General features: G+C 52.2%; 7 protein-coding genes across 7 annotated transcripts; 3 read left to right on the forward strand and 4 right to left on the reverse strand.

Moving 5' to 3' along the window:
- Positions 1 to 416: 416 nt before the first annotated feature.
- LRP88_13346 (uncharacterized protein) lies at positions 417 to 1,817 on the forward strand (the record flags this gene model as incomplete). Its single annotated transcript, XM_083249721.1, has 3 exons — positions 417 to 622; positions 671 to 1,624; positions 1,718 to 1,817. The coding sequence occupies 3 exons, from the start codon at positions 417 to 419 to the stop codon at positions 1,815 to 1,817; spliced, it is 1,260 nt and encodes a 419-aa protein (XP_083094055.1).
- A 333-nt stretch (positions 1,818 to 2,150) lies between these two features.
- LRP88_13347 (P-loop containing nucleoside triphosphate hydrolase protein) lies at positions 2,151 to 4,606 on the reverse strand (the record flags this gene model as incomplete). Its single annotated transcript, XM_083249722.1, has 4 exons — positions 2,151 to 3,358; positions 3,426 to 3,593; positions 3,643 to 4,263; positions 4,315 to 4,606. 4 exons carry the CDS (start codon positions 4,604 to 4,606, stop codon positions 2,151 to 2,153), a joined length of 2,289 nt encoding a protein of 762 aa, XP_083094056.1.
- Positions 4,607 to 5,114: 508 nt separating this feature from the next.
- Positions 5,115 to 6,978, forward strand: LRP88_13348 (chaperonin-containing T-complex subunit CCT5 domain-containing protein; the record flags this gene model as incomplete). Its single annotated transcript, XM_083249723.1, has 6 exons — positions 5,115 to 5,127; positions 5,189 to 5,206; positions 5,257 to 5,305; positions 5,356 to 5,393; positions 5,489 to 6,477; positions 6,529 to 6,978. The coding sequence occupies 6 exons, from the start codon at positions 5,115 to 5,117 to the stop codon at positions 6,976 to 6,978; spliced, it is 1,557 nt and encodes a 518-aa protein (XP_083094057.1).
- A 1,864-nt stretch (positions 6,979 to 8,842) lies between these two features.
- On the reverse strand, positions 8,843 to 9,783 carry LRP88_13349 (RTA1 domain-containing protein; the record flags this gene model as incomplete). Its single annotated transcript, XM_083249724.1, has 3 exons — positions 8,843 to 9,058; positions 9,113 to 9,529; positions 9,622 to 9,783. The coding sequence occupies 3 exons, from the start codon at positions 9,781 to 9,783 to the stop codon at positions 8,843 to 8,845; spliced, it is 795 nt and encodes a 264-aa protein (XP_083094058.1).
- A 3,487-nt stretch (positions 9,784 to 13,270) lies between these two features.
- LRP88_13350 (CHY zinc finger protein) lies at positions 13,271 to 15,328 on the forward strand (the record flags this gene model as incomplete). Its single annotated transcript, XM_083249725.1, has 1 exon — positions 13,271 to 15,328. The coding sequence occupies one exon, from the start codon at positions 13,271 to 13,273 to the stop codon at positions 15,326 to 15,328; it is 2,058 nt and encodes a 685-aa protein (XP_083094059.1).
- A 3,425-nt stretch (positions 15,329 to 18,753) lies between these two features.
- Positions 18,754 to 20,493, reverse strand: LRP88_13351 (major facilitator superfamily domain-containing protein; the record flags this gene model as incomplete). The annotated part of the gene is made up of 3 exons (XM_083249726.1): positions 18,754 to 19,854; positions 20,076 to 20,291; positions 20,347 to 20,493. 3 exons carry the CDS (start codon positions 20,491 to 20,493, stop codon positions 18,754 to 18,756), a joined length of 1,464 nt encoding a protein of 487 aa, XP_083094060.1.
- Positions 20,494 to 22,832: 2,339 nt separating this feature from the next.
- On the reverse strand, positions 22,833 to 23,453 carry LRP88_13352 (uncharacterized protein; the record flags this gene model as incomplete). Its single annotated transcript, XM_083249727.1, has 1 exon — positions 22,833 to 23,453. The coding sequence occupies one exon, from the start codon at positions 23,451 to 23,453 to the stop codon at positions 22,833 to 22,835; it is 621 nt and encodes a 206-aa protein (XP_083094061.1).
- Positions 23,454 to 23,494: the final 41 nt, after the last annotated feature.

Genomic DNA, 23,494 nt, shown 5'->3' on the forward strand with positions numbered 1-23,494 from the left:
TTTCTCGGAGCTCATGGTCCTCATTCCAGGGACCATGACGTCGATGCCTGCCATCGTGTGTCTCGCTCAGCTGCAATGACCACAATGATATCGACAAGCACGTTAACATGTGTATCGGGCCTAAGGGGTTTAAGCCTTCATCGAATGACGATCGCGGGATGACATGGACGGCTTGAGCTCTCCATGGTTTCGTCTCCACACTCCAACAAGACGTTTCCAGCCGCCGTTGGTTGAACCTCCAGAGATGACGTCCATGATGCTAGACATGATGAAGAGGCGGATGCTTCGGAGGCATACTGACAGCTATATAATCATGACTGTGCCTCTGCCATTGCTGCATCTCATCATCATCACCATCACCGTCACAACTATCACAATCACCACCAACACAACCACTCAACTTACACAAATTCAAAATGGAAAAGGCAAAGCAAGCCGTCTCTAGCTTCCTCTCCAACGATGGAAAGCACAAGACCACTGTCGACGAGGATGTCCGGCCTCATGTCACCGAGGAGCATGTCCGCCCTCATCGACATGAGAACGTGACTACTGCTCTCGATAAGGAGGTTCACCAGGAGCACCATCACACAACTATCCAGCCCATCACTCACAAGGAGACTCTGTAAGTCTTACTTTGTATGAGTGAAATCTCATAAACTAACATTTTCAGTCCTGAGCAACACCACCACAACCTCATCCCCGTCGAGCACAAGACTTTCCATCATGGCAACGAGCAAGAGACCCGTGCCACTCTCGACCGAGAGGCTGCCAAGTTCAGAGACACCAGCGAGACTCACAACACCACACACTCTTCCACTACTGCTCCTGTTGTAACTGGCGAGCGTATCCATCACCATGTTCACGAACATGTTCAACCTGTCATCCAGAAGGAGACCATTCAGCCTCATGTCGTTCACACCACCATTCCTATTCATGAGACTCACCATGCTGCCCCAGTGCACCATGGAACTTCCGTTCTCCCTACCAAGACCTTGGACGAGTTCACCACTGAACGAGGTGGACTTGCTGAGAAGGCAGCCCAGAAGTTGACCGAGTTTGAGGGTTGCCCCAAGCCTTACAGGAAGGAACTTCAGAGGGAGCAGCTCGATGCCGACAAGAGCATGCACTTGCACGGCCGCGGTGACAACTACGGAGAGAATCTTACTCACGGTCGAGAGGGAGCTGGCCTTGGTCAGACCGCTGAGGGATCCGGTCTTCACTCTGGCCGGGAGGGTCATGGAATGAGCCGAACCACTGAGGGCGTCCTTGGTGGCGCTGCTGTTGGCGCTGCTGGCGCTGCCGCTACTCGCAAGAGCCGCCATGGTCTTGGCCACAAGGACCGCCGTGGCTCCAGCTCCAGCTCTTCCAGCTCTAGTGACGAGGAGTCTCGTGGCCTTGGCAAGTCTCGCAAGAGCCGTGGCCTTGGAGCTGCCGCTGCCGGAGGAGCTACCGCTGGAGCTGCTACTGGTGGCCTTGCTTCTCACCCCAAGACTACTGGCACCTCCACTGGTGTCGGCGCTGGCACCACAGGAATTGGTGCTGGCACCGGTTTCGGCTCTACCACCGCCGGTACCGACTACAGCCAGACCAAGACTGGTGCTCTCAGCAACGACCCCATGACCAAGTCTCATGTAAGTGCCCTGACTACCTTGACATGATGAAACTAACATGCCTAGGCTCGACCCGACTCTGGTGTCGACATGCATAACACCTCCAGCGCTGGCACCACCACCACTGCCCGCAAGCCTTCGCTGATTGACCGATTGAACCCCCTCAAGGATGCTGATGGTGATGGCAAGAAGGGTTTCCTCGACTAAGGGTTGACGTAATAATGGATCTCTGTACGATTAGTTATACATGAGCACGTTTCTTTAATTTATTTCTAGTATTCTTAAACTATCGTTTTGTCTCTATTGTGATAAAGTTGAATGTGAACGAGTAGATAGTCCAGAACAACGTCCCTCAACTGCACCACTGCCCCTCACTTACACCACAGCCCAGGAGTCGGAGTGATAGGAGATAGAGGCTGGCATTGGCGCTGAGATGTTTAATCTCACTTCAACGTTCGTGCATTATTTGCTTGCGGCCTTAAGATGCGACACTGGAGAAATTGCATGGAACATTGACAAACTTTGATTCAACTACTGGGATCACTCTAATAGTCCCGCCGCAACTGTCTCGCCACCACTCCGTATCACAACTCTCTGTCCTGGCTCGAGAGGAACCTTTGCCGCCAGCTTGATGACAACTCGCGCAACACCACCAGGTCGAACAACTCTGGGCTTCTTCTTGATGATTGCTCCGCTCGCCTTGTCGAGGGTTGCTGTGATGGACACAATCTGGCCAGCTGAATGCAGACGCCCCCGGTGGAGGTCCACAGGCATTGGCATGAGATGATCAAATGCCATGGCCTTCATGGTAAATGTGTCGCTGCAGTTGATTGGGTCTGCTGTGTGGCAGAGCATATCGCCCACTCGAATGTGGATGGGGTCGATGTTTGTCAGGGCGATGCTGACGCTTTGTCCGGCAACAGCCCAGTCTTGCATGTCCGAGTCCACCATAATGGACTTGATGTATGCCTCCTCTCCGCTTGGTTGCACTAGAAGAGCATCGCCGACTTGAATGGAGCCCGAGTCAATGCGTCCAGCAATCGTCGTTGTGCCCAGTTGAGATCGAAACACCTCAGAGATGGACATTCGGAAAGGCTTCTTGAGAGCTCGCGTTGTTGAGGGCTCCGAATTTTCGAGGGCATCAATCAAGGTAGGTCCAGTGTACCAAGATGCAGCTGTGTCTTCTGTTCGGCGGACGAGATTGTCGCCGTTAAGACCAGAAATTGGAACAAAGGTGACGTTCTTGCTCTGGAAGCCGAGGCCAGTCAAGAAACCACTGACTTGCTGTGTAATCTCATCAAACCGCTCCTGTGACCATCCAACCATATCTAACTTGTTGATGGCAATGACGAGTCGTTGGACACCTAGACTCCGTAGAAGCAACACATGCTCTCGTGTCTGTCCCTTCAAACCCCTTTCGTAAGCTCCAGTGTTTGCATCAATGACCAGGATGGCAAAGTCTGCTTGACTGGCTCCAGCAATCATGTTGGGTACAAAGTCTCGATGTCCTGGGGCGTCGAGAATGGTAAAGTTTGTCTTTTCCGTCTCAAAATGGTTCGTGGCGATGTCGATGGTCACGCCGCGTTCTCGCTCCTCACTTCTCTGGTCCATGACCCATGCAAGAGCAAAAGACTGCTTGCCAGACTTTTCGGCTTGCTTTCGATACCGATCAATGGTGTGCTTTTCGACAAACTTGAGTTCCAGTAATAGCCGGCCCATGAGCGTACTCTTTCCAGCGTCGACGTGGCCTGAATCGTTAGGAGAGCTCATGTAGGTATGTAGAGAGAAGCTTACCAACAACGACAAAACTGATACTCCTCTTGTTGACACTATTTTCAAACTCTTTGAGCACATCAAGCCCCTTACTCTTGGGTGGTGCTGCCTCAACAATTTTAAGCTCGGCAACATCCTTTTCAACCCCAGAAACGTCCTTCTCTTTTTGCGATTTCTTGGCAGCTGGAGCCTTGACTGGCTTCTTCCCCGCTGAATGGAATTAGATTAGCCCATTACTTTGTCCTTGTAAAGTTCGAACCTTTCGCCTGAGCCGCAAGCACAATCTGATCTGGACTGGGCTCGGCGAAGGCTTTGGCGTTGAAGAAGGGGGAGCGTGTGTATGGCATTGGAAAGAATTCGAGTTGTTGGGGTTTGGCCGGAGCAGATCCACAGAGTGTCTGAGCAAAGGCAGACGGGCGGGCTCGAGGAGGTATGATAGGCATTTCGGCGAGAAGCTTCTTGTAAAAGTCTTCTTTGGCGGGTTCTGGCTCAGGCTGGGGTACGGGCTCAGGTTCAGGCTCCACAGGCTTTTCAACCGGAATGATCGTAGCTGGCTTGATGGCTTGACGTCGTGGTGGTTTGTTTTCTTTCTGATCGGCAAGAGAGAGCGTCTTGATGCCCTTGGTTACTCTTTCGTGTTCCTTCTTCTCTTCGTTCTTACGCTTCCTCGCAGCTGCGAGAGCTTGAAGCTTTGACATTTTTGGAGGCTCCTCGGCACCTCCTAGCAACCCGCCTCGAGGACGATCCGGCTCGATGAAGATGGTCTGGCGGTCTCGGGGTACATTGCACCATGGCATGTCGTCGAAATACCAAGAAGGGACTGGGTTGGCTCGTGGAGTGTCGGTGCCCAAGGTGTATCCATTTGACAGACGCCCGTGGTCTGCTCCAATCCTTAAGAGGTGCTGTGAAGTGTAAAAAGACGCAGACATACCTTCTGGGGCTTTCTTGGCTGGCTTTGGTGCAGGGGCGATGAATGTCTTCATCAGATACGTGACTGACTTGTCAACGTCGTAGTAGTAATGCCATAGAGCTTCCTCGATCTGAGCCTTGGTGACCTTGTTTGCTTCGGTTCCAAGCGCTCTGCGGACTTCGGCAGTCCCATTGTCCATGGCCTGACGATCCTCAGGGCTCAGTTCATCCTCTTCTTCTTCATAGTCATCGCCGTCGAATTCGGATACGATGTCGTTCGCATTGAACGTGTGGACAATGCGGTGGCGGGACATTGTGTAGAGTCGTTCGAGTCAGATGGGTGTTGTTGTTGGTGGTTGCGATGTTGTTGTTGTTGTGTGTTGTGTTGTTGTTGTTGTGTTGTTTTTCGAAAGAAGAAAGGCTCAAGAGTTGACTATTTATGTCAACAAAATTAGGAACTTTGAAATACAATAGAGTTCCGACGAGCAATGTTGGGATGTTAAAGTTGCAGTATCGTAGATGATGCCGACGAATGGCGGGGCACAGCTGTAGTGGGGTGGAATGAAGTCACACCGAACGTCGAAGCCTGGTGTGGCGGGGTGAGAGCCTGGACAAGCCCCTGATCGGACCGGACTTTTCTTCCCCCGCGTCCGATCGGTGTGCAACGCAAGGCAACCCCAATCTTCCAAAAAATTCGGGCTCTTCAAGAAAGCGACAGAAGCTCCAGGGTGTCACCATATTCCGGGGGACTTTTTGATTTCGCCGTAATCGTCTCTTTTATAGCCGATACAGCTCCCCACGGGTGGACAACCCATAGTCAAGATGGATTCGTTGAGTGAGTCCCGCACATTTTCACCAAACGACACGAGGGGCGAGGGGTAGCTAACGAGGGACAGATTTGGATGTGTCGAACGGTACTTGCGCAAGACCACATTTCGCCATGGTTCTCAGCTGACAGTAATAGCGGCCGTCATGAAGGATGAGCAGGGTCGGCCCTTCATCGTCGTCAGAGAGTATGTCTGCCAGCCCGCTCAACACCGCCCGCCTAACGTCTCTCAGTCAGGGGAAGAAGAAGCGCCAGTTTGGCAACGAAGCCGTCAAGTCCCACATCCTCGCCGCCCGCACCGTCGCAAACATTATCAAGACCTCTCTTGGTCCTCGTGGACTCGACAAGATCCTCATCTCGCCTGACGGAGACATTACCGTGACGAACGATGGTGCCACCATTCTACAACAGATGGAGATTACCAACCACGTTGCCAAGCTATTAGTTGAGCTGTCCAAGTCGCAGGATGATGAGATTGGTGATGGTACCACCGGTGTTGTTGTCCTCGCTGGTGCTCTTCTGGAGCAGGCCGCCGACCTGATCGACAAGGGCATCCACCCCATCCGAATCGCCGACGGTTACGACCAGGCCTGCGATATCGCTGTTGCTGAGCTTGACAAGATCTCGGATACGATCGAGTTCTCGCGCGAGGAGACGGCCAACCTTGTCAAGGTTGCACGAACCAGTCTGGGAAGCAAGATTGTGTCCAAGGCCCACGACCAGTTTGCCAACATCGCTGTTGACGCTGTCCTCTCCGTTGCCGACCTCGAGCGAAAAGACGTCGACTTCGAGTTGATCAAGGTGGACGGCAAGGTCGGAGGTGCCCTCGAGGATACCCTCCTCGTCAAGGGTGTCATTATCGACAAGGACTTCTCTCACCCCCAGATGCCTTCGGAAGTGCACGACGCCAAGATTGCCATCCTTACTTGCGCCTTTGAGCCCCCCAAGCCCAAGACCAAGCACCACCTCGACATCACCAGCGTCGAGGAGTTCAAGAAGCTGCAAAACTACGAGAAGGACAAGTTTATCGAGATGATCCAGCAGATCAAGGATACAGGTGCCAACCTGGCAATCTGCCAGTGGGGCTTTGATGATGAGGCCAACCATCTCCTCCTCCAGAACGAGCTGCCCGCTGTTCGATGGGTGGGTGGACCTGAGATTGAGCTGATTGCCATTGCCACCAACGGCCGAATAGTTCCTCGATTCGAGGATCTTACCGCGGAGAAGCTGGGCACTGCCGGCGTTGTGCGAGAGATGTCTTTCGGCACAACACGAGAGAAGATGCTGGTTATTGAGGAGTGTGCCAACACCCGTGCCGTGACTGTCTTTGTCCGCGGCAGCAACAAGATGGTATGTGATGTTGATGGCTGAATCTTGCGGTATGCTAACAGGAACTAGATTATCGATGAGGCTAAGCGATCTCTGCACGATGCCCTTTGCGTGGTGCGAAACCTTGTCCGCGATAACCGAGTTGTGTACGGTGGTGGTGCTGCCGAGATTGCCTGCTCTCTGGCTGTCGAGGACGAGGCTGTCAAGACTCCTGGCCTTGAGCAGTACGCCATGCGCGCCTTTTCTGAGGCTCTCGACACCGTCCCCATGACCCTGGCCGAGAACAGTGGTCTCAACCCTATTGCTACTCTCGCCGAGGTCAAGAGTCAGCAGGTCAAGGCTGGCGCTGATGGCCGTGGAAAGCTGGGAGTTGACTGCATGGGACGAGGCAACAACGACATGAAGGACGCGTTTGTCATTGACCCGTTGATTGGCAAGAAGCAGCAGCTTCAGCTGGCGACACAATTATGTCGCATGGTGTTGAAGGTCAACAACGTGATTGTGTCGGGGGCAGACGAGAACGACTTTTAGAGTAGATGAGCCATGAATGAATGCTTGTCAATCTATGAGGCCATAGCAGATGATATCCATGGATAAATGAAGCTGTTCTCTAATATGTTATGAGTTGAGGTTGTGATGGGTAGTGAGTGAGGCTGATTAATTTCGTTTGGGAGGCACGGCACGGAGCAACTTGGTCCCATTCCAGAACTGCTTACATGGATCTTCTTCCTTCAACCTCCAACTTGACTTGGCGTTAACTTCAACATCTTGATTCAACTCGTAGCATTTTATGGCTCACCATTTTAAAGACATAATAAAGTCATGTCGGAACCCTCGGTCGGGTCCCCTGCCGCTGGCGCGTCCATGGCATTGACCAAGCGAAAGCCAATGCCAAGAAAAGGACACACCAAGTCTCGAGCAGGTTGCGTCTGCTGCAAGAGGCGCAAAGTCAAATGTGATGAAGTAGCTCCCCAATGCGGCCCATGCCAACGACTAGGCTTGCCTTGCGAGTATCTCGGCAAACAGAACCGAAGCCAATCATCCAGCGTGGCCCGGCCGTTGCGAACAACACCAGCCATGTATGATGCTAACGACATGAACTTTTTTCGACATTTTCTGTTCGAAGCGTACCCGCCTCTTCCTATAGATGGATTTACAGTGTGGCAACAGGCCTCCAAGCTTTCGCACGAGGTATGTTGAGAGCTAGGCCCTAGATCTGTACTGACTGGATAAAGTACGAGTTTCTACTACATGCCATGCTTGGCCTCGGGGCATCACATCTTGGTCTTCTGACGCCGACTGACTACAACAAAGTTGCCTTGAAACATCGAGTCACGGCAATCAGGGAGCTCAATAGTCATCTCTCGCAACCCAACATCTCAAAATCGGGAGGTGAAGCTGCGTTCGCTGCTATGCTTGTCTTGACCTTTCAGTCATCCTACATGGCCGATGGCATGACCGACTTTCTAACCATGGTCAGAGGCTGTAAGTTTCCCCTTGGCCATGTCAACGTAAGCTCATTCATTAGGCTGGCTTGTTGGCTACGGGGTGGGGGATCTGGAGCAGACCATCTTCAAGACGTTTGCGAGATCCAGCTATTACGAAAAGATAAAGGTACTTGCCCAGCAGGACGATACCGTACATTACCTCGATGCCCTCATTGCAAACCAGTTCTGCGCGAGCGTGAGGAGAATTGCACCCTTTTGTAAGAGTGTCCCAGAGCTGCGTTATCTCGCACACATGGAGAAGATAGCGAGTCTGGCAGCTATAGACCCGGCAGAAAGTATGAATCCCACCCTTTACGAGACCTTGCTGACTTTCAGGCTATCGTGAACTGTCCTTCTTTTATGACATATTAGGGGAACTTTCCAGTAACGACTTTTCCCACTTTGTCGACCCTCAGAATTATGTTTCTCAACTGGTCATTATGCATACTCTTGTTCTCGACTTTGTCATGAGCAAGAAGGCAGTCGACGAGTTTGGCAAGACTGGAATAGGCAGACATGGTTATGACTGTAGAAGGGCCATGTCGAAAGTGTGGATTGAAGAAATTCAGGGGCGACTCCCCGCTGAGTACCAAGAGTATGCAGAGTGGCCAGTTAAGCTCGTCAAGAGTCTGAACTACTCGTTTGATAAAGATGCCGAAGTCTGGGAGCCCTTCCTCTTGAGCAGGGGAACAGCGACTCTGTCCGAGACGGATACCTTGTCGTTGGTGGAAGGGCAAGTCTATTGTTATCTATTCTGACTCAAGCCAAGCTAACTCTATGTAGGCATTCCGATACAGACCAAGCTCCCGTCGAACCCTCCTCCCTATTGTCTTCCTAGAGGAAAAATCCCATCGATGTAGTTTAAACTCCCATCAGATCGCCATCCTTGAACCGCTACCAGATCACCCTCATCGTCTCTCAACGAATTCAACGCTGTCCTGAGAACCAACAGCCTTGCGACGAGCACCATCCCTTCCAAGGTAGCGGCTTGGGTGATAGATGCAAAAGATACCAATGGCGCCGATCATGGGCAAGCTTTCAAAAACCCAGAATAGCCACTCGGTTCGGAACGCGTAGCCGTTCATTCCTTCGGCGAATTCGCAAACCCGGTAGATGCAGCGGACCTTTATCGTCAGTGTACGTTGTTAGGGATGTTGCCAGAAATACAGGCGACTTACCATGATCAGGGAACTGGATACATATACCGCCAATACCACCTTTTGCCAGCCTTTAGGGGCACCATCGACAGCCATTCGATTCGCCAAGACGTGGAACCGACGAAACACGCAGAGGAAGAGGGAGAAGGCAAGGAGCTGGAATGCTAGACCTCCGATGAGGACGTTTCGACCAATCTTTTCCATCTGACCCTGCCAGTTGTCGGAACTTGCGATGCCAGAGCCGCTGCCCTGGACGAGGAAGGCGACGATATCACAAGCGACAAAGATGGGTGTGAGGCGTCGACCCGGGATCTTGAGAATTCGGTGCCGCGATGGAGGAAGTACGGCAAGGATGAGACGGCTGATGAGGAGGTAGTTGCCGGCTGCAATGAAGACGGGGGCGAGCACGGTAAAGGTGAGGGTATTAACAAAGGGGCCCTAAGATGTTAGCAGAGAAGAGAGACAGATGAATAACTCACTAGCTCGGACTGGTTCTTGGCTGAATATGACCGGAGGATATAGGCGGCGACCTCGATGGCAGAGCCGATGACAACGACAATGAAGAACCAAGCTCGGTACTTGATGAGGGTGAGGTAGGAGATGACAAGAAAGATGATGCTGTATACGATAGTACCGATTATAGCGAGGGCAAAGGATGGGTTGTACATCCATATAGACTCTTTGTCGGCCATTTTGGTAGATTTGATGGTTGAATCAAGTTGTCACGGTTGATCTATGAAATTGGGCTGATGATCTGGTATTGATCTGTATCTACATCTCCATTGCCATGAATCTATATACATCGTTCATTACATAGGCCACGCATCTTGTCGGGTTGAAAGCGAGCAAACTGCCGCCAAGGCTGAGGCTATTCGCAAGCTGACGGCGGATTAGAAGATGTTGGTTGGTTGATATCCGTGGCAGAGTGTGGAGTTGCGCGGCCAGCGGCTCTGAATGCGACGAATGCGAAATTACTACGCACGCAAAGGAAGCGAAGAATACGAGAGCCAATCAGGGGGGAGTATTTGAATAGATCGTTTCGGGATGAGTTTATGATGGATAAAGTACGATATGCTTATGGATAAAGTGTTGATGGATAAAATGTGAAAAGAGTCTTGTCCGTTGACATGGGCGACGCTGACGTATTCGTCATGGCACTCACGGCAGTCACGGACACAATCATGGCGGTGATGACATGGCCAGATCTCATTGCATGTGAGAATCAAGATCTTGGGCATCAAGACCCTGATTTTTACGGGTCAAGGGCCCGGCAGAAGGGACCAGCACAGGGAAGTTAGAGCCGAGGTGACGTGCGACCTCACGCGATGAGGGTATTCACATGGGCCTTGTACAAATTTTACTTTCTTCTTGTGAAGGAGTCGTCTTGACCACGCCCCGATGGGCCGACGGTCAAGTCATCATGGGATCTAGTTCAGGGCGTGCGAGACAAGTACTCGGACCCTGAAAGGCCGGGGACTGAAACTGAGACAGCCCGGGTTCACGGCAATTGAGGCGGATGATTGGGGTCGGTTGACGTGGGGCAGGCGTGGTATCATGGTGTTGAGTTGTGTTGTTGAACTCTGAGACGTTGGAGGAGAAGCGTGACCAAGAAGGAAAAGAAAAGATGACGGGCATGAGATTTGGTCCTTCACCGTCTTCTCTCAGGAGTCAGCTCGTGAGTATCACTGGCTTGCGTGGGCACAACTCAGCAGGCAGCCTCGCCACACACACTCAACAGCGGAAACGGCCCGTCAGCTGAAAGAGGGACCATCCTCACCGACGTTTTTGAACAAGAGTAAAAATGGCTGGGGGGAGCATGTGAGTGAGTCAACGCTTTACCATGCGGGCGACGATGGCGTGCATGCGAGATGCATGAGCATCTGAGTTGGACGGTAATGGATAAATTGGCCGAGCGGATAAATACAAAATAAAATGGAATTTAATTGATGAGAGATAATTTGCAAAAGATTATTTGATAGAGGGTCGGTAAAGATAGGTAAGCTTGTGTGGATAGGTAGAATGTGGGTGTAGTAGCGGTCAGTAAAGCTAGGACAAGGCGTCCAAGGCCTCAGCCCCGAAAATATGTATAACGGTAAGAAAAAGCGCCGAAAATAATAATCGAATAAAATAATGATTAAAAATAATAATAATAAATGCGTCTCCCGATTAAATTAAATCTGGCATCCATCACTGCCGGGGATGCAAGCACCCGCACCGGGTTCCCGGGCCTCACCGCCCACTACTTTTTACAGAAGGCCTCTGTTTCTGGCCGGCAGGTGCAGGCGGGTGCTTAATAGCAGGGCCATTAAGACAGAGGCCACAGGTCATCTGCTCGTGGTTTTTGCTGAGTTGGCATAGATCCCACACCACCACCAGAGAGAAAAATGTCTACTTGATCTGGTCCCTGTTATAGAAAAGAAAAAAGGGCAAAAAATATGTGCTCTTTATTCTTCCTGTCCTATCATCACTACAAAGAACCCCCATCACCTTGGGGCGTCATCATCCCACCTAACGATGGATGGCTTTCTTTGTGCTACAAGACGTGGCGGCCTAACCCCAACCATGGCTTGTAGGGTTGTCAAGTTGTCATTCATTCATTCATTGTTTGTTCATTGTTAATTTGATTAATCGACATTTCTTTTCTTTTCTTGGAGGGCATCGCGTTTGATTGATGGGCCTTTCCTTCCCCTGGTGCCACGACAGCGCCGCCTCGTATTGTTTGTAGCTGTAACGAGAGGCCCTCATTCCTTTTGATTGTTCCCCTATCGCATCGTGTGATTCAAAATGTGATTGCTTTCAGCCTGTTTCAATGTCTGTCTGCTTGGGCATCGTCGTCACCCTTGGCACCCATCACTTTGAATCCGTCATCAGAAAAACTGGTGATAGATCTCAACATCTACACACTCCTACACCCCCTGTCAAACTCCTTGTCTACACTCCCGTCGATCTGTCAGCCACAGCCCCGCGAGGCACAACCCCCGTGACTCACCCCCAAAAAAGGTGGCATGTTTTCTCATCTCTCATCTCTCCTCTGTGCCTCTCCAATCACGTCCACCCTCTTCCTCACGGGTGATGGGATCCCAGGCGGCTTCCCGGCGGCTTCGTGCATCGAGTGCTGCGCTGCACTGCACTGTAAGCTGCTTGATGCCGCCGTCGCCGAGCATATACACCTACAGCAAGGTAGGTACAATACACTGCCCTGCACGCAAACCGCGCGTAAACTCGATCGACAATGTGCTTGTGCTTGTGCTTGTGCTTGTGCTTGTGCTTGTGCTTGTGCTTGTGCTCATGTCCTGTGGGGGGTAAGAACAAAACTCTCTCTCGAGTCCGACAAACAATTTTACCCCGTTTGTCTCGACATGATGGTCCGCGTGCCCAGTTCTTGTGCCGCCAAAACTTGTCTGACAGGTTACGCATAAGCACAAGCCTTCTTGGACTTCGCAGTCTGCCCCTGAAGGGGACGGGAGAGACGCCTTTGTTTGCTTGCTTGCTCAGATCTGGCATGGAACTATTGGTATGTGCACCGCTGGTTCTTGAAACGGTCAAGAAACGGCGCCATATCATTCAGGGGATGATGAATTTACAGACGTTGCTCTTGCTGTCGAATTGGCAACATGAGTGGTCTGTATCAACTGTACATCATTCAACACTGCCAAGTGTAGTAAGAAAGCTGTAAAACTTGTATACTCCCTCCGCACAACTCGTATCTGAGCCCGGATGTGAGTTGACTAACACACCTGATTCGCCTGTAGCTTACAATATCTACCACAACTCCTTAAGATACATTGACTCATCTACTAGTATCAAATAACTCCTGACTCAAAAATGATTTCCCATGAGTCGAACATTCCAAAAACCTCAAATTTGGCAGGCGGAATGACGCGCTGTGAGTCACTCACTACCAATTGCCAAATTCGTTTGATCACGTAAGGAGCTTGGAGCTTGGTTTGTGGGGAAGCTCGCCACTTAGCCATCTTCAGCATCACGATAAAACATCAACTCGCCTCGCCTCCATCGTCAACTCGCTCATAGGCGGAGCTTCACATTCAATTCGCTTGACACGAAAAATCAATTCTGTTTGCGCGGCGTTTGGGTTCTTTGAGTCACTCACTTCCATCACCAACACTTTCCACCATTACCGTCAACACTCCACCAACAACTTCAGCTCTTACATCCACCATGATCTCAACAAAGAACCAAACATCACCCCAGTCCCGTAAACAGGCTGTGGCTGAGGCCTCTTCATCTCGAGTCGTCCCCAAGCCCGTGCCAGAGTCGCAGGCCCAGGACCCGAGGACATATCAGATCGAGCAGCTCCGCCGGAGGTACTCGCCCAAAGAGTCTACCGCCCCGGACGGCGCAACCTCGCTCGTCTTCAACATCAAACCCTCGGATCCCGACTTTCCCTTTGAGTTGGCCCATCTCCAGTGTGATGTCCGCGTCCCGCAGGCGTATCCGGATGAGATGCCGGTGTTGCATGTCAAGAACAAGGACATCCCCAGGGGTTTCGGTATCAACATTGAGAGAGGATGGGACAGGCTTGTTGAGGAGAGGCCACGGGCTACTCTTCTAGCTCACACGCGCGAGTTGGACAAGAATCTGGAAAAGTTCCTGTCTGAGCAAAAGGCCGAGACAGTCAAGCTCGTGACCTTTAGAGACACGAGACATTTGGACGCACAAGAGGCCAAGACAGAGCCTGAGCCCGAGCCCGAGCCAGTTCAGCCCACCAAGTCTGCGTCAAAGCCTGCGCCTCTGTCGTATGTCCCAGAACCGTCTTACACAAAAGACGAAATCGCCGCCGCCAAGGAGCGCAGGGCTCTCGAAGTCCGACAGCTTGAGGCGCGGATGAAGCGGACACAAGAGTATCGTCGCTCGCCTGATGGTATCGTCTATACTCTTCCTCTTGAGCCACAGAGGCGGTCAGAACTGCCACCGGGGCTGCAGTCCGTTAGAAGTCTTCACTTGATTATCCCAATAATCTATCCCCTGCAGAACCTCCGCATCCAGCTCAATAATGTTGAGCCCGAGGACGCAGAGCCGGTCGAGGACCTCTTCTGCGAAAAGGCGGCAGCCCAACCCCAGATGACTCTCATGAGCCATCTTAATTACCTCGCACAAAATCTTCATAAGCTCGCCAAACAGGCACAGGCACAAGCCCAAGCCCAAGCCCAAGCCCAGGCTCAAGCTGAAGCACTCAAGGCCGAGGCAGCTAAATCGGCACCCCAGGCTCAAGATGATGCAGAGGAGGCTGACTCAAAAACGGACACAAGCCATATCCAGGTCATCCCTCGACCCCCGGAGTGGAGTTATGTCTATGGAGAAGACTCGGAGGAGAGCTCTGATTCTGATAATGCCGGCGACGGTGGCGTCTCTCTGGAGGAGGGACATCCTCCCGTGCCGGGTGAAACCCCTGAGCGCGGTACCATGGTGTCGTTTCCCTCCATCGAGCTGCACAATATCGAGATTCTGCAGATTTCGATCCTGGGCATCACCGTCAAATGTGATCGATGCAGAACGGTTAATGAAGTCTCAGGCTTAAAGCCTGATGTTGAAAAGACGTCGAGCTGCAAAAAGTGCGCCACTCCGTTTGCCGTCAAGTTCCGGCCTACGCTGGTTCACGAGCATTCGTCTAGAGCAGGCTTCCTTGATCTTGCCGGCTGCAAGGTGGCAGATATGCTACCAAGCACCTTTGTCCCAACTTGCGCAAGGTGCTCGACACCTAGCTCCGGCCTCGTTTCGGTCAGAGGTTCGACGGTAACAAACGTCTGCCGGGACTGTCACGGTCATTTCACCTTCAAGATTCCCGAAGTCAAGTTCCTCTTCATAACACCCGGCTCCCTTCCTCCACCGGCGACAGGTCCGCGCCGGAAACAGGAGAAGCTTGGCTTACACGCGGGAGATCCGTTGCCCGGCCGGGGAGCCTGCCCGCACTACCGTAAGTCGTACCGGTGGTTCCGCTTCTCGTGCTGCAGCCGCGTTTTCCCTTGTGATCGTTGCCATGACAAGGAGTCTGATCATATCAACGAATGGGCGAACCGGATGATCTGTGGGTGGTGTAGCCGCGAACAAAACTACGCCGTCGAAGCCTGCGGCTTCTGCGGAAGGAGTGTCATTGGAAGAAAGGGCAAGGGGTTCTGGGAGGGTGGAAGGGGAACCAGGGACCAAAGGACCATGAGTCGAAAGGACCCGAGAAAGCACAAGAGGATTGGAGGTTCTGCAAAGGATACAAAGCCCTAAGTAATCTGCAACGCAACGCAACACTGAGGCTGATATCCGATGTCGCTGTCAGCTTGGCAACCTCAGCTAGGCTGGCTGGCTAATCACATTGCCGCATGACCAGCCAGCGGTTACCAACCGCCAGCACCCACCAGTCATCAACTGTATCTGTAAGATAGTCACCGTTTCGCAATATCATGGACACACCTTTTGCAAATCTCGCGCATGTGAAACGTCGAGATACAAAGAGAGTGGGGGCCACACAGCCATTCTTGCGCTCCTTTGTTCTATTCTCGTCAACCACTCGCTGTAGATGAAATGTGATTTGAATGCGTCGTAATGGAGTGCCACATTGTGCGACAGGGCGTTTGTGTGGTGAGTGACAGCAGTTGTGGTGATTTGTTGGAGATTGGTGTGTTGGGAGGCGGTAGTTGTGTTGGGGTCAATCGACTGACAAAGGTTGGCGAAAATAGGAAAGTGATAAATTAATCATTAAATGTTGATTAATTCGACTTATCGGTAATATCGACGTTAATATTGACGGCATGGTGACTCTAGTAAACCCGTAGCTCATTGACCGCCGTCAGATACATCTGGTTCAACCCAGCATCCAAGTACCGCGGAACGACGGAGGCACTCCGCAGCGTGATCTGATGCGGAGAAAACAGCGATGCTGGGTTCGTCTTGGCTCTGGGGTTTTGCGATTCGTCGCATACGAGCGCAGGCCAGCTGAAGGATCAGTGACGATGAACTGGCGTGATAATTGAGCCGACTGAGGGTCATGTTGGTATCTATCAGGGGTCATATACGAAAGAGGAATGAGACTCGCAAGAAAGCGGAACCAGGAGAGCACAGGTACACGATGCAATCAAGGGATCAAGGGATTCCCAGCTGCGGATCCGGCTTGACCCCGATTTTGAGTGACCCTTAAAGAGTGAGTGTCGATGGCCAACACGTCCGCGCGGATTTCTTGCAGCTCTCGTGCCATGCGGAGCCGATTCTGGACTTTACAAGCTCTACACGAACATGTGGATTGACAGATGGCAAATCTCCAACGTACGAGACAGAGGGCCGAAGAAACGCCATGACCAGCCGTTGACATTGCCGATTGATCTATCAGGAATGGCCGCCGAGCAGGGACTTCCCGCGCGGGATGGATGATTTCGGTATGGTTGGGGGCTGAGACGTGGGATGTGGTGAGATGAGGGACTAGATACTGAGATAACGGGATTGTCAAAGCGTTGTTTCTGGAATCATGGCGCTCGCGCTTGAAGGTTCCGTCTCGTCAAGCTGTTGGCCGCAATCATGTAACAGGGCAAACCATCTCGGGCCTCGTAGACTCGGCATCGTGCATAATGCAGGTACGGTGGTGATCAGCGGTTTATTGTCTAGCGAGGCCATCGTCAGCTCAGACTGCTGCAATTCTTTACAAACAGGTTGACCCCCTCACCATCACCTTGACGTGACATGGGCAGACCAACGTACCTATTGAGGCCATCGCCAGGAGTGAACCGAGTAATTAAACAGGCTCGAATCGACGACCAATGCCATGGCGTACCAACTTACCCCACAGCCGTCAACCATGGGCACACCTTGTCAAGCGTCACCGGACCTCTCTGGCCGTTTGAGGGTATTTCTGACAAGTGTAAGAATCGACAGAGGGTCCATTTCCCCCGCTCGAGATGATGCCACATTTGGGCATTGTCGTCATCGGCTCCAGTGGACACTCGCGATGCTGCGGTACAAGTATCTCAAGGCGATGCAACAATACCCGCAACTCAAGCTGCCAATGCATTGTCATCCAAGTTTGACAGCCCGAGAGACAACGTGACGTTTGGCTAGTGCGCCTAGTTGGACGCTGAATGGTTCAAGGTGCCTCTAGGCCCTGAGGAGGCGTCTTGCTGTGCGGGCGGATGCGCCACGGACCGTCACCCGCCATCACGGGACCTTGTCGGCTTCTGTGGCTGGACGCGGATGAGATCCGGCGCCTTTTGAGTGGTGAATCAAGGGCTCAATAAGCCTCAGACGATATCATGAAACTGGTTGATTTGACGTGTAGGAGGATACTTTGAGTCAGAGCGTTGGTGCGAGATGCGAGATGGTTGATTGACGCCTCTGGAAGGAACGACGCGATACCTGCCTCTAGACATTGGACATTGGACATCGGATCAGTAGGAACGCCTCCCGTTCGCACCTGCTTCAGTTTCACGCCCCAACTTCAACTCCAACACCAAGTACTTTGTACAATCATTGGCCTTGCATCCCCATCTCGCATCGCAAACGTCGCACTAGAAGACTCCAAAGCCCAAGGAGGCATCCGCTCGGTCAACCTTTTAGCATCTCGATGGTGCTCCCCACTGCCACGGCCGCCCCGGCATCCAAACACCCTCACACGTGCGCGCCATGACCCCCATCAGCTCGATTCATCTGATTCCCTGGTTGCGCCAATGGTTGCCAAATGAAAGCCCCAATGCTTGACTCGAGCCAGCCCGCGGAGGGTCTTCCGGCGCCGGGCAACCCCTGATGTGGCTGGGTCATGGGTGTTTTCTAGAAGCCATGAAATTGCCCGCCCAGCAAGGTTGCCATGGGTTGATGCCCAGCATTTATCGTTTAATTATTATGGTATTTTATCTTTTTTTCTTTAAGCGATGCTAACGGTGGCCTGATGAAGCCAAAACGGTGGCCGCTTTCGTCCTTGACGATAGGAGGAAGGGAATCAAGTCGTTGCAGAGTACTTGCGAGGTCAAGCTGATAAAATCGAGTGTCAGCTTTATCTATTGTTGTTGTCGCATCGCCCAATAACCTTAACACCAACTGTCCACCACGGTGTACGACATGCAGAAACAAGAAAGGCCCAGCCAACCACACAGCCGACCGTTTCCTGCCACCGTCATATAATAATCAATTCAAAAATCAAACAAATAATCATTCAGAACCCCGGCTGAATCATTACCCTGGCATTACCGGGACCCCCAATCCTCCTTCGCCTCCCTGGTCCAATTCACAAACGTCGGACCCATGACCCCCGCTGTCGGAGCCAAACCCGACGACCGCGGGCTGTTATTGCTGCCTGGTACTTAGCGAATTGGCGAATTCTCCGGGGTTCACCTGATACCGTGATTGGATCTCCTCTATCTCGTCGCTCGGTAAAGTGAGGAGCGAGGTGACATCCAGGGTTCCGACCCAGCTGTTGGGTTCGGAACGCCGGGGTTGTTGGTTCCGTGTCAAGAGACGTGATTTCCTTTCTAATGAGCATGCATGCTACAGGCCCTCGGCACTTTCGATCGACACGTTTGACAATGATCCCGGCTTCCCTTGGGCTCCAACAGAGGGTGTGATTTCCGTGAGCTCGGGACGTCGAAGCTTGTGTGCTGGGCTAAACCGGATACACGTCGGAGAAGTCGGCCAGCCTGCCCGAAGATACTCGTATAGTAAGTCTCTCGGGCTCAAACTTGGCTCCGGCTGCGAATATCCCTGGTTATCAAAACTGCACAGACTCGGCCTATCGGGGTTGCAGGGAATCCAGTGGACTGCTCAACACGATCCTCTGGGTTCTTTGGAAGCTTAGGACATCTTGCAAAGAGTCCCAGGATGAATGCCAGACCGGCCAATGCACTCCCTGTCGCCCAGAGATGCTTCAGAGCCATGACAACGGCGTCAGTCATTCTCTCGTGGCCGAACCCCCCCTGCTCGATGGAGACCTTGATAAGTTTCATGGCGTTGGCGTGATCCGTATCCTGGTTCATGCTCTTGAGCTCCGTCTTGAGCTGGCTGGAAAAGACGGTGATCCCTATGGCAATACCGAGGCACTGACCCATAGTTCGTAGGGCATATATCATGCTAATAGCATGCCCAACATCCCCCTCCTCGACTGTGGCCTGAACACCGATCGACATGACTGGGATCAGCAAACCCATCGCTATCCCTAGCAACAGGATTATTATGAGTGTGGTATGAGTTGTTGTGTCTTGGTCTAGGACGGTCATGGCGCCAAGGATGGCGATGAGAAGGCCCCAGCCACCTATCATGAAGCCCTGATATTTACCCGTCTTGTATGCAACTATTCCCACGACGGCAGCCACCGGCGCGACGGTCACAGTCGCAGGAAGGGCCCATACCCCGGTCATCAGAGGTGACTTGCCTTTGACGCCAAGGAAGAAGACGGCAAGATAGTACAAGACCATCCACATGATAATGCCATGAATCATGGCGTTAATGAACTGCAAGATGGTTGAGCGGTTTCGAAATAGGCTTTGCCGAAACATGGGCTTCTTTGCTACCCTCTCATATGCTCCTAGAGCCACGAAGCTCATGATCGAGACCCCAATGGGAACGAGAACTTGAGCCGATTTCCATGGGAACCGGGAACCGCCCCAGGTCAACGGCAGGAGGATAGAAACCGAGGATATTGCAAAAAGAAGGATGCCAATCCAGTCGAGATCCTTGATGAGTCTCCAATTACGCTGGTCGCTGTCGTACCCGAGCATGAAGATACAACCAACGAAGCTGCCGCCGAGGAAAGGAAGGGTGCACCAAAAGATCCATCTCTGTTGTTGTTAGCATGTCGATTCCCGCGGTTTGATAAACCTACCCAGTTCGAGTCCACGTTCTCAACGAAGGCACCCCCAACAAGGGGCCCAGCAATTGTTCCCAGAGCCCATGACACGTTCTGATACGCCACCCATCGAGATCTTTCACGAATAGGGAAGAGGTCAGCCAATATCATGCCTGATAACGCTTGTGGTCCCCCAGAGCCAACTCCTTGTACTGCCCGGCCTGCCAGGAGCATCAGACTGTTTCGAGCGGCGCCGCAGAGAATCGTTCCCGATATGAAGATGGTTAGGGAGGCAATGTATGCTGGTCTTCGACCGATGACGTGGGCGAGTTCGGCAAAGATGGGTTGGGATATGGCTGTTGCGAGGAGAAAGACTGAGCCCATGCTCAGACTTTCGGAAAAGGAGGCATCGAGTTCTTTTGCGAGAGCCTAAGAAGGTGAGAAGTGACTCAGACACGACGGAAAGACTTACTGGAAGAGTGACACATATGCATGTTGCGTCGAATGCTTGAACAAGGGCGACTGTGTTCATCACCACCAGGATGCCCACCTTCCTGAGGTTGTTAACCTGGAGGGTCCGGATGAGTACCGGAACTGCTCCAGCAGAACCATCATGCTCCTTGGGTACCATATTTACGATGTTGACGGCAAAGAAGAAGCCCCGCGAACATGTGTGGACAGCTCGCAGAGTTTATAGGACATATGTACCGGGCTTCCTGCAGGACAGGCCCGATGATGAATTACAAGCGAAAGCTAATTCTCAGTTGAGGAAAAGCCAGAACGCCAGCTGGATCACGACAGAATGGCCATCACCTGTAACGACAACATCGCGTCGAAGGCCCGCCTCAATGGAACACTTGAGCGGCCCAGTCATATTGTGCTGCTTCTGCATGTCCAGCGTTGCATACTGGCATGTCTTTGTTGTTGTTGACTACCTGCTCCGTAAATGGGCACCCGACGTGTACAAACGACTCGAGCGCGAAGACATTGTACGGAAGCTCAACCCATATCTGGTCATGATTGTTCGAATGGTCATTGGCCTCTTCGTCTCGCTACCAGCCTGTGTACAGGCAATACACACAACACCTTGGGGAGTTTACCAACCCCTGAACACATCCGGCCAGGTCTGCGTTGTGTCGCAGCTTGTCGTATGGTCCAACGAGCTACCCGTTGCCCGACTCTTCTCACCTGAGCTCTTTGTTCACCACCTTTTATGCCTCACCGCAACATCGAACATCCTCATCTCGCCGCCGGTCCATCAGATCAAGCCGCTATACATATACTTTGCCTCTCTGGTAGGCGACATTGGGCCAGGGTCGGTGATGATTCTGAAGACCACTGGCTATCATCCACATACATCCAGGCTGATGTTTTGGGTATCTTTGGCATCAACATCAATCCTCATCTTTTGCCGGGTGGGATGTGCTTTCTATACTGTCACCCACGTTCTCACAGACCCGTTCAACCTTGCCGACTGGGTTTGGGTGCTGGCGGTGATGCTTTTCGGCTTTTATTCTCTTTACAGTGCATTCCGAAACTTGAAATGGTTAGGGGTCATTCGAGTTCATTCAGTGCAGTACAGTGTCACCTACTTCTGCCGGTTCATGGTGCCTGTGGCGCATACGATGCTTGGAGTTGCATGCGGCGTTACCCTTCTCTCGACCTTGTTTCTCTACGGCTTATATCTCGATCGACCTCTAAGAGCTTCAGAGATAGGCCTAATATTGATTAACGGGTTGGTGGCCGCGGCAATCGGTCTCACAGGCGCCATTATCACAGGGATAGCGCTTCCCTACGGTTCATCCAGATCAAATCCGTGGGGAAGCCAGTATCTGCCGGTTGGAATACTTTTGGCGGGACTTTGGGTTCACAGAATCACCAAATTGACTGATGATGCGGATCGAGAGACAATCCTCTCGTCAATGGGGGTCAGCTTACCCCTATTCCAGGCCTTTGCAAGATTGGCACACTATTACTCGGCCAAGGATGCTGTTGCAGCATCAGACGAGAAGCTGTACCTTGATGAAACTCCAGCAAAGAGGCATCTGCAGATGATGTGCGAGAATATCACAGTCTTTCTCGTGTCTCTAGCCCTCTTGGCCTCCAACATCTTGACCGTCTCAGAGGCTGGGCGGTTGGCTGTAGCAGCTTGCGCCGTGAACCAACTGCGAGTTTGCTCAAACATTATCCCCCTCAGCTTTGAATTTTTACAGGGGATTGCTAGGGTGCTGTTTACCTTGGCACGCATAGTTTTGGACCACTTTGTCGTCGCCTTTCTTGTTGGGGCACGTCACATCCGACCTGAGGCCTCCTGGTCTGACGTTGCCTCCAATTATCTTCTTCTTGGGGGCACCGTAGCCGCAAGTCTTGCTTCAAGAAGCGCAGTCACGATCAGGAAGCCATGCGAGGTTGTCACAAAAGTCCGAAAGACGAGGAAATGGAATCCTGCCAACTTCATCTTTGTCTTTATGTGCATCCTTCAGGCCATGCTGGTCAAGAAGTACCTTTCCTTTGAAGCAGGAAGTCGGGAGATCAGCGTTGGGTTCGAGAACTTTCGTGTTATCTTGTCGGATCCCATCACCTGGGCTGGCGTGTTGCACTTGAGTTCTCTGCCCGTGGTTGCCTTGAGTGGGTTGGGTTAGAGTTCAGCTGGATCCTGTCAACGAGCATTCAAACTGGAAATAGGGGCTTATGAGTGGGAGGGCAAATGGACCTTCAAATTCCTTGTACATTACATGATGTGTGACATCAAATCTCCAAACTCGGCCATTTCTCTGCCATCTCCCGATCCCTTCATATTCTCGCCCATTTTAAAACCACATCTCGCCTTCGCTCGCTCAGCCAAGTCTTGGTGATATGCCATGCCATGCCATGCCCTTATTCTTCCAAAGCTCAACATATGGGTGCCTTTTCCAGACTGCCTTGCCATACTCTTGAGAAACTCCAGAGAAGAAAGCCGAAGTCGGTCGATCACTGAGTTCTGAATTGATTGTGAGCACCTCCTCTTCCTCCCCTCTTCGAGGGCGTTGTGGTATGGGCTGGAGGTCCCCACGAATCCGTCCTGGCCCGCTTGAAGCCAGGAGTCTGGGCCTGTCCGTTGCTTGCCTCCAGGTCCTGCTTGAGCTGTTCAATCTCGCTGTTGAGGTTCTTCTCACGGGTCTTGGAAAGCCCGAGTTCCGCCTTAATCTTATCCACGTTCACGTTGGCCAGCCTCTCCCGCTCCCTCGCCGCGTCGAGGGTTTTCTTGAGCAATTGAACCTGCGTGGCCGTCTCCTTCTCGCGCGTCTGGGCGTTCTCAAAGTCGGACTTCCACTTCTCCAGCTGGGCGGTAAGAGTCTTTTCGTGCTGCTGAGTGGTCTCGAGGTCGGCTTTGACCTTTTGAAGCTGGGTCGTGAGACGCTGCTCTCGCTGCTGCGAAGTCTGAAGGAGAGAGGTTTTGGCCTCCAGGAGCTGAGAAAGAAGCTCTAGCTCCCGTTGATTCTTGGCCTGGATCTCCTCCTTTGCACCCTTGAGCTCATCGGCAAGATCTTTCTCCCGCTGCGAAGGGGTCTCGGCGGAGAAGGGGGATCTGAAGGGGTTGTTCGTCGTCATCTTGAACACAGGGGCGGACGAGTCGCGAAGGCGGTGCGGAT

The sequence above is a fragment of the Fusarium phalaenopsidis genome (assembly GCF_050370095.1).
Source record: "Fusarium phalaenopsidis strain FUZ10S chromosome Unknown contig_32332, whole genome shotgun sequence".
Classification (NCBI taxonomy): Eukaryota; Fungi; Ascomycota; class Sordariomycetes; order Hypocreales; family Nectriaceae; genus Fusarium; species Fusarium phalaenopsidis.